At 41.6% G+C, this 17621-nt stretch overlaps 1 protein-coding gene across 1 annotated transcript in view; it reads left to right on the top strand.

Moving 5' to 3' along the window:
- The window catches only part of VIPR1 (vasoactive intestinal peptide receptor 1), a 74411-nt gene that overhangs the window by 46191 nt on the left and 10599 nt on the right, over positions 1 to 17621 (top strand). Inside the window, exons 7-9 of the mRNA XM_032183301.1 lie at positions 11919 to 12072; positions 14172 to 14232; positions 16650 to 16719. Of these exons, the coding sequence (XP_032039192.1) occupies positions 11919 to 12072; positions 14172 to 14232; positions 16650 to 16719 (285 nt within the window). The remainder of the gene's footprint in view (positions 1 to 11918; positions 12073 to 14171; positions 14233 to 16649; positions 16720 to 17621) is intronic.

Here is a 17621-nt window from a genome sequence, read left to right as displayed (position 1 = left end):
TTTTATTGGGTTACATCCTCTGTGATAGACATCTACTCTCACCTACACAAAAGAGGGCAAGCTCATTTTAGCATCACAGACTGGTGTCTGATGAACTTTGGCTGACTGGCTTGGGGGGAGATTCTGGCACTACTCTGTCTGCAGACAAAGAGAATTTTTCCCTTGACTTTAATTGGAGTTGGGTCAGGCCCCAAAATGTGTAAATTCATCAGCTGGCACTCTTTCAGTAGTTCAGCTCATTGCTGCAGAACTGCTCCCCATCCACTGAATTCAGTTGGACAAATGAGGCACAAAGATGCTGCCTGAGATAAGGAAAGGCTTTAAAGTCTCTTCTGCCATGAAAATGAGACCCGGTATGAAGTGAGGACTGCCTCTTTTTGCTCAGCTGTGTAGGGTGATGAAGACCCTCAGCCTTCCCACCTGATAGATAGCAGCCACATTTGGTTTTCATCCCAAGGAGCAGCACAAGGAGAAAAAGAAAAATTACTGTTAGCGGAATATTTCTCACTCTGCTCTTCCACTCAAGTCTTACCTGAACCACTTTACCTGTCCAAAAAAAATTTGTGAAACACAGCCAAACAGTTTCTGTTGGCTTCAGGGACAGGTGTTGAAATACACTGGCTTCAGTTCTTTCTGAGCTTTTTGACAGCATTTGGCTTCTACTTATGATCTCCTGAGAATGTCTGTGGTGTTGCTGTCACAACACAAACCTAACACACCCATTTCCTTGGTCTACATTTTTACCACTAAGTTAGATAGAGAGATTTGCTTGTACCTGGCAGTGGAATATAATCTTTATATTATCTGATATCCCCATAGCTGCTGCTATCCCTGTATCTGCTGAGCACTGCTACATTTGAAGTTTTACAGCAAAGTAAATGACAGAGAAAGAAAAATAACTAGAGAAAGCTCCTGTATGTGATACAAAAAAAAAAAAAAAAAAAAAAAAAAAAAAAAAGTGAAAGAAAAAGAAAGAAAGAAAGAGAGAGAGAGAGAGAGAGAGAAAGAAAGAAAGAAAGAAAGAAAGAAAGAAAGAAAGAAAGAAAGAAAGAAAGAAAGAAAGAAAGAAAGAAAGAAAGAAAGAAAGAAAGAAAGAAAGAAAGAAAGAAAGAAAGAAAGAAATGGGGCTGTTTTATGTTTGCCAAATCTCTTTCAAATCTCACACCAGCATTTCAAGGTTCACTTCACCAAAGGTATTGAGGCACTTCTAGAAAGGATCAGAAAATGGAGAGGAGGTGGGGGGAGAAGGAGAGACAAAGAGGCTACAGCTACATTCTTTAATTAACAGAGGCCTAACAGTGAAAATATTACCCATGCGCAAATAAAGCTAAAAATAAAAAATAATGCCTTCAAGTACACTTTGAAAATCAGGGCCAGAGTTAATCTGAGGTTTTACTGGCAAATTCAGTGATGAAGGGTGTGTGAAGCAATGAGAAGCTATAAATAGGTTTTGGATGTGTACTGCCCATGGCCAGCAGCAGCCATCAGCATGAGAGATGGGCAACCCATCTACCTCATCTTTTTCACGTTCTTGTTTGGAATTTAATATTAGCCAGAAACACTCCACACAGGAATGTGATATCTTACCATCTCTTCTAGAATAGAAGAGGTGTCCACCTGTACAAGCCACCATTCTGATATTTATGAAGGAGACATAAACCACCTCATACATGCCACAGGAAGAGGGCATGCACACAGATAATTGCTGTGAAGCTGCTGGCAAACAGTAACTTCCTTCTTTGTTAGTGAGACAGCAGTTTCTGGCAACCCCATCTTTGCACAAAGACACAACTCTGATCAGGGCTGGCAGTAGTAAGTAAAGAATAAAATGGGTTGGGAAGAAGGGTTGTGGTGTCTGGAGATGGAGATCCACTAAAATGATGTGGGAAAAGAAGGGAGCATATGTCTGAGTTTGGGAAGAAGAGAATGTGCAGTGTTGGAGAATGAAGAAAACCTTGAGTGTCAGGGAAGCTGGAGGTAAAACAATCATTTTGAGACAGGGAGGTAATGAATGGCAGTGGGGGATAAAACTGGGTGCTTGGCATGTGGCACCAGAGGCATGCCTGCCTAGGAAAGTGAGGAAGGTCCATGGATGCAATGATCCATTCTTTAAAGGAGAAAGTATTAGATTCTGGGTCATGCCCCTTCTGCTCCTTGGACTGTTGTCATGCAACCCTTGAGAGGGTCTAGACCTTGCAGACCAAGCTCTAACATGGTTTTACATTGTTTTACTTGAATGAGTTATCCCTTACCTTTCTCCTTTGCTCCTGGAAATAACCCAGGCGTGAAGGTAGCAAGTTAGACTGTGGGAGAGCTCTGAAGCAGGAACTTCCTTTGAAAAAGTGACTTTATCTCGCCTGACACTGCAATGCCCCAGTCACGTGCAGGCACTTTAGAGCAATGCAGAACAACAAGAGAACATGGGGCAGATGTGGAGAAGGACATTATTAAAACTCTGACCACCTTCTCCCTTTAGTTGCTGACTTGTGGTTCACTTGCCTTACTATTGAAGATGCGTTCAGAAGTGCCGTTATCATTCTTCAGCTGATGAGCGTGAAATAAGGACAGTTACCCCATTTACCAAGACAATTCTATTTTTATGTTTAAGCTCAACTCTGAGTCATCTGACACAGAGGCTAGACCATCTAGAACTAATCAACATCTTACAAATATTCACAAGACCAACTTCCCCTCCCCTCCAAAAAAAAAAAAAAAAAAAATCAAACCAATATTCCTAAGAGACAAAATAGAAAGGTCCAGGCCCTCAAGGCTGTCAGTTACATAACCCTTGTTAAAGTCAGCCGAAGAGAAATGCTTAAATAGCCATGAGGATTGCAGTCACGGGGCTTAAACTTGCTTCTTATGTGAGGTACAGCAGACATAAGAGCTGCCTACGGAATTGAATAGATAGTGTTGTGTTTGAGGAGGCCTTCGTGGGAAGTGGGCTAGGCATAAAATGTAGTCACTTGGACCACATTTTTTAGTTGGAGTAAATGAGTATAGCTCCATTTGTTTTAGCAGAGTTTGCAAGGTTTCTGCCAGTTGAGGATCTGACCCTCCGTGCTTTGCTGGATTGGAAGCACATAAAATAGAGGTTGTTTTATGTAACTTCTGTATTAGCAGAGAGAGACTTTTAAATACCTTACCATTTTCAACTAGCTTTCAATTTGCATTAAAGACGTGAAGCACCACAAAAAGACAAGGTTACCTTAGGGGACTTTTGGGCCCATATGCATTTGGCTATTGCTAGAGCAATGATACTCTATCCAGAGAAATAATACCCTACCCAGGCTCAGTCCTGGCCCAGCCCAGCCAGCACAAGTGGAAGTAGGGGCAGAGGAAAGAGACATGGAGATTGAGCCCAATGCCTTCCTTCTGGTATGAACATCCTTCCACTGTCATACTGGAAGCCAGGAAGACTTAGTTTGCTGAAGCAGTGTGTGCGTGTGCATGCATATTGCTGTGTGGCACAGCTCATCAGTCTAGAAATAGCATTTCTGTTTTGTGAAGGCAGTGACAAATCAACAAGCTTACATACAAATCCAGGTTATAATGGCTTAATAAATTGCCCTGTGACAACTGACATTCGGTAAGTATTCCAGTGTGTGCTCTTAGGCAAAGATGGGTGCATGAAAATGTAATGCATTGTGACCTAGAGGAAAGAAGGTTAAGATAAATTGAATTAATTTGCTATTGCTAAGGCTTAAGAGCACTCCCACATAATGTTTCTGGGGCACCGGTGTTGCAAAGCAGCATGTTAACAGGGAAAATCCGTGTTTGAGGTCTACTATTCCTGTGTCTGAGATAGATGGTTATCATGAGCCCTCTCTGAATTCAGATACGTTGATCTGTCTGCTGTACATTGCATAGGGATGACTTACAATTGAAGCTGCTAGGGCAGCAAGAGCTGAAGAATCTGTTATCAAGATGTAAAATTATTATTCTAATGAAGGTCTCTAAAGACGTTTTTTTCTTTATTTTAATTCCTGAAAGATGAAAATTTGCTTTAACCAAGGCTTTAAACTTGACAGTTTAGGTCCTCACAAACTAAAGGTTACAAGCTCCAATCAGAAGCCACATCATCTCTATCAAGATGACATTTTAAGAATTTCCTTCATCAAACTTCTTTACACATAGACAGTGCTAGGACTCAACACCCAAAATTTCCATGCATCTCCCACGAAAGCTTGCAGAGCCGCCCACTAATGTAGCAATTTAGCATTTAAGATTGCTTGCTTGTCATACTCCATGACAGGGGAGGAAGAAAGGAGTGAAATACACCCAAGTGGCTTAGAAGTCTTCTTTGAATAGATCTTGCTTCCCTTTCGTGGTAGAACACGAACATTGCGGGTCTTTTTTTATTTGATTACCTGTTTGATTTTAGTCTGCAGCTGCAATTAAAGTGAGGGAAGAAATAAGCAGCGGCTTTGTGCCAGCCTGTCTTGTTTGTTTGTGTTTTTAATTTGTTTTATTTTTCTGTTGTTACACAAAAGCAGGAGCGTGCCAGGGGTAAGTTAGCAATTTCTTTTCCTTTTATTTTTTGTGGCTAAGCAAATTGGCTTGACCTAGGTGCTCATTTTCGGAGAAACAGAATCACCCAGTAAGAAGCTGTTTTATTTCTGTCAACAATTCCCATTGACGTCACGCAGAATTTCTGTAAATTAGGCCTCCAGCATAAAGCCCTGTTGAAGTCAGCAGGGGCTTTGCCATTGGCCTCTGTAGGGTCAAACCATCACCCTAATTGTCTCTGAAGAAGACTAGACACAGCAGCAGAAGGCTGAGATAACAATTGGTATTCACATTTTCAGTTTGCCAAATCAACTTCTGGAAATGTCTTCTCTACTGCAGTTCCTCCTTTAGGACCTTGGATGAGGCATGCTCTTCCATTTTTCTGTCAAAGCCAACTAAGTAGTGAAAAGATAATATATAAAAGCCAGTAGCCTTACGCATGGAAATGAGACAAGAAATAGGTGTAGGCTTTAAAGATACAACGTTGCATCTTTGCCAAATCCTCATGAGAGGTCTAAGCCAGGATCAAGTCATTATGGAGTAACCACCCTCCTAAACGAAAAGCTCACTGAACATCACCTTCACCTTTCCTTTCTTAACAGAGGCAGTAATATCTAGACTTGTAAAGTGTATCTATTCCTATCAGCACATTTTTGTCTTGGAAAGTAACCAACCTCATAAAAGGAAAATTTAAAACAGAGAGAAGTACCCTGTGAAAAACAAAAGCATGTATTTGGAAACTAAGTCTATCCTGCCATTTCCATGCAACATGCACAGAATTCAGTGGGCCATGCAGAGCTACAGATAGTGGCATAAAATATTTAGGTTGTAAAACAATTGGTAATTGGATAGCTGTATGAATTCCAGTGTCCAGATGATAGTGAGATGAGGAACTAATCATATTGTACAATCAAACAAGCAGCACAACTATGTGGTTATTACATCTTTGTTACAAATTACACGTTGCCTTAGCTGAGGTGGACATCTCAACAGAAGAGCTGGGATGGGATTCAGTCTGATTTGGGCATATGGGGCAGGAATCAGTTCAAGACTCCTGCATTTAGTTGTGATTACGACTAAAATGGCACTGTAGTTATGGAGATGTAGGGCAAGGCCATTCCTGTGCCTGGAGACCCAAAATTCAGCTTCAACAAAGCAGGTGGTGTTGCTCTGTGCTACCCCATTTTCCAGCCATACCTTTGAAACAGGATCACAATTGGGATCTATAAAAAGCTTTTAAATAACATCGAGGAAGCCTCCTTGACCAGGCTGGGGAGAAGAGCAGCTGTTGCTGTGGGCAAATTCAGCATGAGTCACTCAACAACTAGCCTTTCAGACAGGTCATGTCTTCTGGGCAACATAAAAGAAAAGTGCTGGATAAATCTATCACTGAGAAAATGAGTTTTCATCTGTCTCCTGTTGAAGAGACCAGCAGAAATCTCTGTATAAATCTCTTAATTCTGCTTCAGTGGTGGTAGCCCAGGTAAAAGGACCCAAGTACCTTAAAGGAGATTTAGAGGCTTCCACATTTCATGATTAATAGCAATCAATCTGAGCCCATACTTTTGCCAAAGGCACTAGGGACTGGGCTGAAGGCAATGTTCCAACTTCATAAATAATGCCGGGAGCCGCGGCATTGCCCAGGATTGCATATAGTGACTTAAATATATCTTTAAGGTGACTTAAATATATCTTGGTGCCCTGCCACAAACCCCTCAAGCTGTGTTCCACACTGCATCAGGATGCAGAGTTTGAAGGTGCAAGGACACAGGGGATGCATAGGGGTCACATCCATGCGGGGACATGGTCATACATGCATGACCATGGGGAGGTCAGGTCAGGTCTCCTGATGGGGAGGCCAGTGCCTGGGGTGATGAGACTCAGGCAAACCATTTACATCACCCCAGGCCATCTGTAGCGTGTGGGGTAGGAGAATGATCAATCATTGTGGTGCACCTTTGCACTTGATTGGATTTAGATCTTTCTCTAACCTCAATCCTAAACCTGTAGCACACCATATCCCTAGAACAGAAGCCAAGAGAGACTTGTGCTTGTGCAGTGATGATCTCTGGTGCACAGCAGCGTATCTTTAGTTACCTGACTTATTGTTTTGTAAAGTTTTGTTGCATTCACGGGAGGCTGCTGCATGCATATGTGTATGTTGTATGTACACCTCCTTCAAAACCTCATCCACCTCAGATTAACTCCTGTCCAACTAAGCTACTTGTACTGAGCTACAGAAATCTTGACCAGCTGGTCAAGACTGCCAGTGCTTAGCAGTTAATAATGATCAGAGATACCCTGAGCAGAGTTATTATGTCTGGTGAGTAGGATATCTGTGTATTTAATGCAACAGGTTCAGATCCGTGTTAATCACTGCCCCCTTTATCTGGACTGCATTTCTCTAGGTAGGTCAGCTAGTCATTACATCAGTTTTGCAACAAAAAAGTTTTGTGTTTTTTTTTTTTTTTTTTGTCTCAGGGCTAACATTAAAGCAAAAAGCTGCTAGGTGTAGTACAGAGCCTGGTAGCCTGTGGTCATTGCTCTGCCTTGTTTTTTCCACCCTTATGCCCTTTCTCTTTACCCCTCTCTCAGAAAGCCTGGTTGTGTCTTGAGTGTTTTTTTCCTGTGACTTGACAAAGTGGGCTGTGGTTTTTGCAGTTACTGTAACACATGAACTCTGTTCTGGCTGTGAGTAACTCTGATGTTTTACCATCATTACAGTAAGCTTTGAATTTGACCCACTATTGATATCCTAAAATTTTTGCCCAGCTTCTCAACTAAATATATTTATTTGAGTCACACCAGCAGTCTAAACACTCATGTGCTTCATCTCTCCTCACCCCTTCCTTTTTGGAAGGACAGGCTACATCCCTAAGTATCAAAAGCCCATTAAATATTTTCCTTAAAATGACTGTAACATGTTCTCTTTCAAAGCAAATGCAATGTCTTCTACTTTCTCTATTCTTTTTTTAGCTTTTAGACCATTACACTTCTCCGTGTCTAAATCAGTGCTATCTCAGAGCAGCTCTGTCTAGGAGGGCAATAAATGCCCAGCATGACATGGACTCATTGCTTTGAAAGCCATGAGCCTGTTTCCTATCCAGAAAGCAGACATTCACACCCATATATGAGCTAAATGCTAAACACTCCATGATCAGCAAGACAGCATTTTGCATGTGTTTTGCACAACTAACATGAAAAATAATAGAAAATGATGTGTTCATAACAGAAATAATAATAATAATAATAATAATAATAATAATAATAATAATAATAATAATAATAATAATAATAATAATAATAATAATAATAATAATAATAATAATAATAGAAAAAGGTGTGATCAAAGATGTGTTTAAATTTGAGAAGACTAGCCTTTCTTTCTAGTGTACTTCAGGACATTCAGCACTGCAATAAATAAGATTTTTCCATTACTTGCTAGCTCAGCACCTGTAAGGATTCTCCATAATGGGCAGACATCTGCCATCTGACAATGGAAATCTCATACCCTTTAGAATACCTGTGAATATCCAAATAATATCACTGTCCCATCACACAGCACACAGGAAAGTGATACAGAGCCTGTAGTTCTCCATCCTTCTGGAGCAGCAGCTGGAAGCCCAACAAAATATGTGACAGTGCCTACGATGTCATAAGCAGCTTACTGATAAGCAGCCAAATATTGCAAAGTTTCTCTTTTTCAGATAGTCCTCAGTTAAAGAGTCCAACATAGATGGTTGGCCGCAATAAAGCAAGGGAGGCCCATGCAGTAGCTCTAAGGCATGCCTCATCTCATCCTTAAGTAAACTCCTGTAATAATTAAGATGAAATTTTCTTATTGTCTATGATGAATTTAAAGAGAAGCACAAATGTGCTTGTCTGGGGTTAAGACGTTTCCATCTCTCCTTAGCTGGAGGCAGAATCAGTCTCTACAGATAGTGGCTAGTAGCACATGTGGAAAGGAAGGGGACCTTCATGGGAAAAGCAAATATCTCATGTCTAATGCAGTCCCAAAGAAGGAAAGCAGAGAGGAGCCACTTGGGTAGATATCACACCAGCAAAGCCAGGGAAGATCATCTCACTGCAACATCTTGAATGGACACAAGCAGGACAAGCTGCCTGGAGAAAAACAGGGAAATAGTTTTTTTCAAGTGAGGTAGTGGAAGGAAAAATAGAAGAAAAAAACAAAAAAGTGTTGTAATGCTGCTTTTCCTGCTGAAATGCCTTTTCTAAACATAACCTGTATTGGTCTTTCAACACTGACATGTTGTGAGGTCTGATCTTTAATGAAAAAAATCATCTATGAGATGTTATAGCTCATGTCTGCCTAGTGCCTGTCATCTAAAGGGTAAAGCCTCTTAGGTAAACACGGATTTTGTTTCCCAGCATTGTAACAGCCATTCTGAGGCTGAATACAGCTGATGAGAAAGGCAGAGACCCATTACCAAGTGCTGCATGTAATAATGAAGAGGTCTCTCAAAAGCCAGGAAGGACTGATTTCTGAATGTGTCACAGAGCTGGCTGTCAAGGAGGATTCAAGGGAAGAGCAACACTGCAGTCAACAGTGAAACTGCATCTCTGCGAAATAGATGGTCTGGTTTAATCGTACCCATTAGGTAAAGGTAGCAAGAAACCCAGGCAGCAAGAAAGTACCATAAGCACCATGAGTACCATGAGTTAGTGATAGAGCTTCACTGTAGGCACCCAGATGAGCTTGGTCCATGCCAGTGCATCCAAAACTGTTCCGGTGCAGGACAATCCTGTGTCACAGGGGATTCCAGGCTGCAAAACATTATTGCCATGTGCTCGCATTGATGCATAAAAATATCTTTTCTCCAGGTAAAGCAAAAAATGCCTGGTGTAGTAGCAACTGCTCAAATAGCCCAATATCTCCCAACACAGATCAGAGAATTGCAAAGCTACAGCCCCCTTAGGAAAGGAGTTGAGAAAAAACAGCTGTTGCCCATGTTTGTAATTTGCCTCGAGGCTGTAACAAGGCACCAGTGCTGTGTTAGGGAAAGAGGTGAAAGCCAGAGGCTACCACAAAACTAGCTGCCATTGCTCATGGGGGAAGAGATGATGGGTCTGGGCACCCTTACATGGGGCAAATGCTGCCGCAACCAGATTTCAGTGCAGTTTCCTCTCTGACAGCAGTAGTTCTGGAAACTCAAGTTGGGGATTTCTGTCAGAAAGCCTTTCTTACACAAAAAATCACACACATTTTTTGTGAGGTGTTTTTCCCGATTCTGTAGACCATCCCAGCCCCTTGTGGCATGCTCCAGTCACAGGACTCTGCTGTAGCTCCAACACGATCATCCAGAAAGGATTCCCCCAAAAATTCATTCCCCAAAGCAAATTCATATTTGAGGAGCGTGCGGCTGAGATGCATGAAGTTTGCTCCCTTAAACCTCACATCTCACCTGCAAGCTGCTGAATTAGGGCCAAACACTGCTGAGCACACTCACACCAGCAAATCCCCACTGGCTGCAGACACACCAAGGCTTCAGGCAAAAGAAATGAGGTGTGTCAGTGTCACACAGCCATATGCACACAGAGGCAGGGAGAAACGAAGAGCACAGGGATGCCACGGGGGGAGGATGCCACATCCTGAGCCCTTGTCAGCTCAGCTCCGTGTCACCTTCACTGCCTGGGAGTGAAGCGCCTGCTCTGCCTCCACCTTCCCCCATTGCCACCCTGCAGCAAGTCTCTGTTTATGCCATCTGCCTCACAGAGGGGAGCTGAAGTGCATATAAATTGATTAGCAGGAGCCCGTGAGGATCCCCCAGCGTGACATACTGGCGGGTGCTAGGAGAGGGTTGAATTAATTTTGAGTGATCAGCGGGGAAAAGTCTTTCTCCAAAACATGTTGCACTGAGAAAACACTTTCTACACTTCTTTTTTAACTGGTGGGTTTCATAGCAACTGTTTTCAGCAGGAGAGGTGAGCAGGAGGATGTATGAGCTTGTCACTGGTGCAAATCAATTACTACTCTAAATTCTCCATCGTACACACGCAGAGCACCAAGGGCAGGCTGCTAACCAGGGAATGCTGTTAGCCTGGTCCTCATGCCCTCGTCCCAAGAGCAGGGCATAACCCAAGCAGACTCAGTGAAGCCAGCTGAATCAGCATCTCAAGGATGTTTAGACAACATGGATATGTGTAATGATGCAACCAATGCTTCTCTGTAAATCTGTAGGGAATAAGGACCCAGCTGTGGACCTGCATCCATGAGGTGCTGGGGCAATGGCCAGGGCTCCCATACCTCTTGGGACATCTGACTTCTGCCTTCAGGTGTTTTGCAGCAGTTTTCACCCTGAGTGCCAGACAGAAATTTCCCATTCACTTTTTTTTTTTTTTTCATTTGTAAGCTGACTGTTCCCACTGCCTGTAAATCATTCTACTTCTGTGCTGCAGTGAAATCTTCGCAGCAAGTTGCAGCGTTTAATTATTCATTTTCCGAAGAAAAATAATCCTCTTTCCCTTTTCAACTCTCCCCTTCCAATGCAATCAAATCTGTCCATGCTCATTAGTGTTTACCCTCTTTTGTCTCCTTATCCTTTTATTTATTTAAAAAAGATGTGTCACAGATCTTTTCTTTACTGAGCATTCACAGCTCTTTGTAGACTTGACTTTCTTCAAACCCCTGTCTCAGACCCCTTCGTTTTTTGCAATATCTTCCAGGCCACAGAGTGATTATAATTGGACTTTGCTTTCAAGGGCAAATTCGTTTATTTTTGTTGCTGTTTTTATTATTTTTATCCTGGGCAGTCAGTTTGTTCAACTCAGAGCCTTTGCTTCTTTGGGTTCAGGGAGGCAGTTAAGCAAGCAGTCCCACTGAGAATGGTGGGGGGACCATGATGCCAAAGTCACTCAAGATGTTGTTCATCAGGACACTGACTCTGGTGGCAAAAGCAGCATAAAAAAAAAAAAAATCCTCTCCAGTGCAGATCACCTCCATTGCACAGAATCAAGAGTTTGTAGGCTGCACCATAAACCAGTCCCTGGGTTGGTCTCCGTTCAAAGTAACACCTTTTCAGAGGGTTCTTCTGAACTAGGGCAATGATTTGCCTCACAGCTCGACTCCACAAGCCCTCCCCAGCCCAGCAGAGGGGCTGGTAACTGCACATCAGGGCAAGACCTTCCAGTGTCCACTCTGCCACTAAGCCAGCTCCCCAGACCCAAACCCTACAGAGAGAAGCACCATGCTGGTAGGGATCATGGTCACAGCTTAACAAGGTTACCAGGCTTGAGTGCTTCTATCTCCAGGCTCACACAGTCAAACAGTGCCCAGAGATGCTGGCTCACTGGAGGATGTGCTCCCTATACAGATGTCTACTGCTAATTTGGTGTTTTTTGCTATGGAAACATGCTGCAGCTCACCACTCATTTTTTTTCTTCTCTTCCAGGTAGGCTGCAAAGCCATGATGGTTTTCTTCCAATACTGTGTCATGGCCAACTTCTTCTGGCTCCTGGTGGAAGGGCTATACCTTCACACCCTGCTGGTCATCTCCTTCTTTTCGGAGAGGAAGTACTTCTGGTGGTACATCTTGATTGGCTGGGGTACGCATCTTCTCAAACCTGAATTCCAGGAGGTGATCTGGGCAGGCATTTTTAACAGCATTTTAATCCCCAGACTTGGAGGTTCATGGGGGACAGAGACGTCCCATATGTTACATTGCAGGCTAGAATTCAGTACAACCAGGAGCAAGATTGAGTGACTAGAGGAGTTTAACAGTATTAGCCTAAATCTTCAAAGGTATTTCAGAGCTCAGTTTGTGCTAGGTTCATTGAGACTTGGCCACCTCAGTAACTTACACAACTGTTGACTCCTCATCACCTTTATAGTGAGTTGTTCCCACTTGATCCTGGCTGGGGTCCCAAGGCTGTATCATGCATTGACCTCAGATTGTAAAGGGGGGTCTCAACTAAGCAGGACTCCTGGACTGAACCTGACTGCAGTCCCTTGCTCTCCTTGTCTTAATGAATTCAAGCTAGGTAGCTATCCTGAGATCCCATGACCTGTGTGCTAAAGCTGATAACCTTCTGCTCACTGCATTCATGATTTCTCCAGCTTTAATGTGAATCCAGTCTCACACACAAAAATAAAATAAAATAAAATAAAATAAAATAAAATAAAATAAAATAAAATAAAATAAAATAAAATAAAATAAAATAAAATAATAAAATAAAATAAAATAAAATAAAATAAAATAAAATAAAATAAAATAAAATGCTGAGGAAGGCAAAGTGAAACTCCTTACAAAGTTGCCCAGAGCTGAACTGCAAACTTACACAAATTAATCTTACTAGATCAACTCCATTCTCTGAAGAGGAAACAGATCTCTTTTCCATTATAAGCCACTTAGATAAAGTTTTATGTATAAAGCAAAAATGGCTTTCTATTCCATGTTCTCAATAGCTGAAACTGGGAAATAATTAGAGCAGGGAGTAATCTTGAAAAGAAATGAAAAAAAAAAATCATTTCTGTCATCTACGGGGGTATGCCTGGACTCAGGATTTGAGCAGTTAGCCATAGAGTAACTTCCATTGAAAGTGACAGGAGTTACGCTTGGGTTCACACTGCAGAAGGGAGACGAATCTCCACACTATAAGCATAAGAAGAGGTGATGTTAGCAGGCCTTGTTTCGGATGCAGTTAATCAGGTTAGACCTTCTTTAAACCTGCCTTGCACATAGATACTCTTCCTTTTGGAACAGTACAGCTGAAAGATTTTAAGGAAAAATGTATGATTTTAAAGGAAATGTCTTGCATTGGTAATGTGTTCAGAGGTTGCTAGGGTAAGGAAGGGGAATTCAAGGAAATGACAGGTGCTTGAAGGATTTTTGGCCTTTCAGTCATCCATCATTTGCAAGAGCATCAGTGATGTGTCTGAAATGGATCATGCAAGAAATAATGATTTGGACACACTCATTGCAGTTCTGTTTGCATTTGGAAATCACTAGTAATACACAATGTACAATACTGTGACTAACACAAAACAGAGATGTTCCTTCCTGGCATATTTCCAATCTAAATCTAATCAAAGAGGAAAGAGGGACCGCAAGGATGGAACAGGACCACCTTAGTCAGGGAGAAGATTATGGAGTGAGGAGAGAAGGCAGGTTCATATGGCCAGCTGCTGTCATTACCATGTGAACTTGTCAGTGCAGGCTCCCTTGATAATGGAGATTCAGGCAACACAGTCAGGGAGTCCAAGGTAATACTCCTTGCCCTAAAGGAAACATCTAAAGTAGCTCAGAAGGTCTCTGTCTTAAAACTGCATGTTTCTCTCCACTGATGCTAATGTGGTGACTGGCTTAGTTACTGGTGTCCACACTGGAAGTCTAAAATGATTCGTGCTCCTTGTGTTTCACCATCGCCATTTTTGTTGCTTTTGTTTATTTATTTGATTGTGTTTGGCTTTACAGTGGGATGATAAATCAGGTAGGGAGCAATTTACAGGAAAGTCACCTGGCCAGTGGGAGAGAAAGGCAGAATGTTGTGTGCTAGGCACGTGAGCATGGATAGCATGAAACATTTGCCCACTGTTAAGGGAAGGCATCACATCAGTCACTCAGGAGAGAGGGAGTGTGGGGGAGAGCAGCCTTCAAAATGTGAACGATGATTTGTAATAGTAGCGTCATCTCTTCTCTCTCCAGGTGCCCCCTCCGTGTTCATCACTGCTTGGACTATTGTGAAGATTTACTTTTTCAACGTTGGGTAAGCCTGTGGACTCAATTCTCTTTTCTGTATAATTCTTCCTTCCTTAATCTCCAAGGAAGGCCAATGAAATGCCTGAAGTTGTAGAAATCCAGCCATCCTTCTGTAACCCCAAAGGCAGTCAGAACAGAGGTTTTTTTTGCCCTGCCACCACATACCAGGACATTCTCCCAGACCTCCATGAAGACACGCTGTTACATGAACTTAGGCTTACTCTCTTTGTTTCCCAGTCTGATGATGAGGATATTTGCAGAGAATTTGTGGCCAGCCCCCAAGGGTCCTGTTTGGTGCACAAGTTTAGCAGGTCCCCCACACTCAGAGCAGCACTTGACATCCTGCAGAACTGACCCTACATACACTAGCACAGCACAAACTTAATAAACACACCTTTTTTCCTCCCATAGAACAGCTTTAAAATCTCTGCTTCTTTTTTTTTTTTTTTCTCTCCAGACGAATCTTGGGATCTGTTCTTCATCCTCTTTAACCTAACAACTGCCTTTGATACTTTATATATGAAATAGATAGAATACAGATAAGTAAATGAGACAGATATTTGAGCTACCCAAGGAGACATGCAAGTAAACAGGATCTGATCTTGCAGCCCTCCCTCACGCTTTGACTCAAGCAGTCAAACCAGAGTAATTTGAAATGCTTTTATGAGAAAACACTCTGGAGAGTTACAGAATCAGGTGCTCATTATGTACTCACTGTGCATACACTGGCATCTTGCATTTACAGCATATGGTTAACTCCATTTTCTCCCTTGCATTCTCTCTCTCCAAATGTGTCCTGATTTGTCCTTATTTCAGTCAGAGAAGCAGCTCAGATTTCTCATTGCATTTTTTGATATATAGTCATGCTAACACATTTCCTTAGGGCTACTGAATTCTTTTAAGATTTCATTCTATATGCATAAAACTGACCTTATTTACTGTGTTAATAAATACCCTCTAAAATGAGAAAGAGACCTAAGGATTTAACCACTCTGACTACCAATTCTTCTTACTATATATTCCCACTCAGCTCCAGCAATTTTTAATAAAAATACAGACTGCTTTGCATTTTCTGGAGGCTTTAAAGTGCTACATTTTTGCACCAAGTAAAACAGAGTGTGAATTTACAGGATATTTTAGTACCTAATATAGATTATTTATTTTTATATTAAAATGACCTACAGAGAAAAATTACAAGAAATTAACCTAGATTAAATAAAACCTAATTATGTAAGATTTGTTAAACAGCATTAAGCCTCTATTGAGATATTCTAACTCCAAAGTAAAGTGACCTTCATTCAGACTGCCTGAATTTATTTTAAAAATGAAGTGCACTAGACATAATTAGGGCCACTTTAATTCTAAATGAAAGGGCAGTGTGCACCTGACTAAGTATAAATATCTGTATCTGAGCAATTCACTCTAGCCTCCTTTAATAGCCAGTAGAGATTTAGCCAGTGTGGTCCATGGACGGTAGTTCTTCAGTAATTTTTCTCAACCTAAAGGTGATGCTTAAAATAGGTCTCAGGAACTGTGCCCTAAATGTGAGTCTCTCCATCTACCATTACTCGCTCTGTCAGCATTTTGAGTTAGATGAGCTGAATCCAGCCAAAACTGTCTACAATGGGTTCCAACAATTTATTTCAAACATGAATGCAGACCAATTTTCATGAATGCTCTCCTGAAAATGTTCCCTTAATCACCTGACTGTTTTGAGGACTGCACAAAAATGTGTTCCTAGCTGCATTAGTCATTTCTAATTTATTCCTAGTTTGTTTTTTCCTTGTTGCCTTTAAATACAGTTCCAGATGACCTAGGTGAGTGGTGTGGTTTGCAGATCATTCTGATTCAGGAGGAGGTAAATTGCACCCTGGATCTTATGGACATGTCTGACTAGATCCATAGCTCAGATGCAGCCAGCTAGATTTAGTCAGACAAATCCCACCATATGCCTTCTGTTATCTTTTTCAGAAGGGGATTTTTATTTTATTTTTCCTGATGGTGCTGACTAATCAGTGCTTAAGGAAATCCCTATCCATGATTGTGGATAGCATTAGAGGCCTTACTAATCTGTGATTTTGGTAACTCTTCCTTGGAGGAAACCTCAGTGCAGGCGAAATTAAGCAAATATCCGCCCTCCCCCACTATCACCCCAACATAACATCTTCCAGCCCATTCCATTACCAAGGAGTGAAGTTCTCACAGCATTATATCTGGGCAAATGCTACCTACCAGTGCTCAAAGCCACTACAAAGGAAGTTGTCAGCCCTTCCCAGATCATGCATGCCAGGTTTAGTGCTTTTCATATAACCTGTCACAGCCAACTTCAGCATTTAGGGAAACAAATTACCTGAGAAGGTTACACAGCTGCTTGTTTGCTTTTCCTGACATTCTAAGTCTGATTTTTTTTCTTTTTCTTTTTAGGTGCTGGGAGGAAATAATAGAATCCCCCTTCTGGTGGATCATTAAAGCTCCTATTTTGGTGTCTATTTTGGTAAAGTATCAGCACATTCTGCAAAGAAATCTTTAATACTAAGTCGGGGGGTGGAAACGTGTTGAGAAGTGTTCTGTAAAAATCCAAAGAAAGGCACTGACACTGTGATGTATATTGAATATCTGTCTTGGGATAAGGAAGCTCACCTTTTGGATAAACATCTTTGCCATTAACCATTGACTGCAGGAAGAGCTTGAGTGTTGGGGCATCCAAAGTGGAGCTCACTTAACTCAGACCAGCTCCATCTCATCTGGTTGCTCTGGGCATTCTGGTGCAGTAGCCATGGGAATTTGCAGCCAGAGGAGATCAAGGAACGTGCTTAAAAACCCAGAAAGACTCATTTTGTGTAATGAATCAATGCATGTCTAAATGAGATCAGATGAATTTTGCCATTAATGTTTTTGTTCTCTGAGCTCACCATATGCAGAACCCAGGGTGACTTGTTCAGTTGTAGGTGTCGACACTATAAAGTAATATGGGATGAGTCCTACCCTAAATTTCTACCTAGCTAGAAAGAAGATAGATGAAATCCTCCAGGTATTTGCCTTTTGTAATAGCATCCAATACAAAGTTGGATTCCAGCTATGTGTTTTTAAAGTTCTTGAGAAGCTTGGCTGATTTCCATACAGATCAGCAAAAATGCATCACTCCCTGCTTCTCTGGATATGATCAATTCTGACCACAGAAACCATGACACTTCTAAGGAACTCTGAGTACTTCCATCCTTGTTGAATATTATGTGTTTCTTATGTTAGGTATCGAGCCAAAACTTGAAATCAAATGAACTTGAGTTAAACTTAGCTTTGAGTTTTCTCAAATCAAGAAAAATGTGTGGGAAGGGAAGGAAAAGAGTACAACAGAAATCAAACTAAATGTGTCTCTTTTTAAACTGAAATCTTTTC

This window comes from Aythya fuligula, chromosome 2, assembly GCF_009819795.1.
Source record: "Aythya fuligula isolate bAytFul2 chromosome 2, bAytFul2.pri, whole genome shotgun sequence".
Classification (NCBI taxonomy): domain Eukaryota; kingdom Metazoa; phylum Chordata; class Aves; order Anseriformes; family Anatidae; genus Aythya; species Aythya fuligula.
This window is presented reverse-complemented; position numbering and strand designations above follow the sequence as displayed.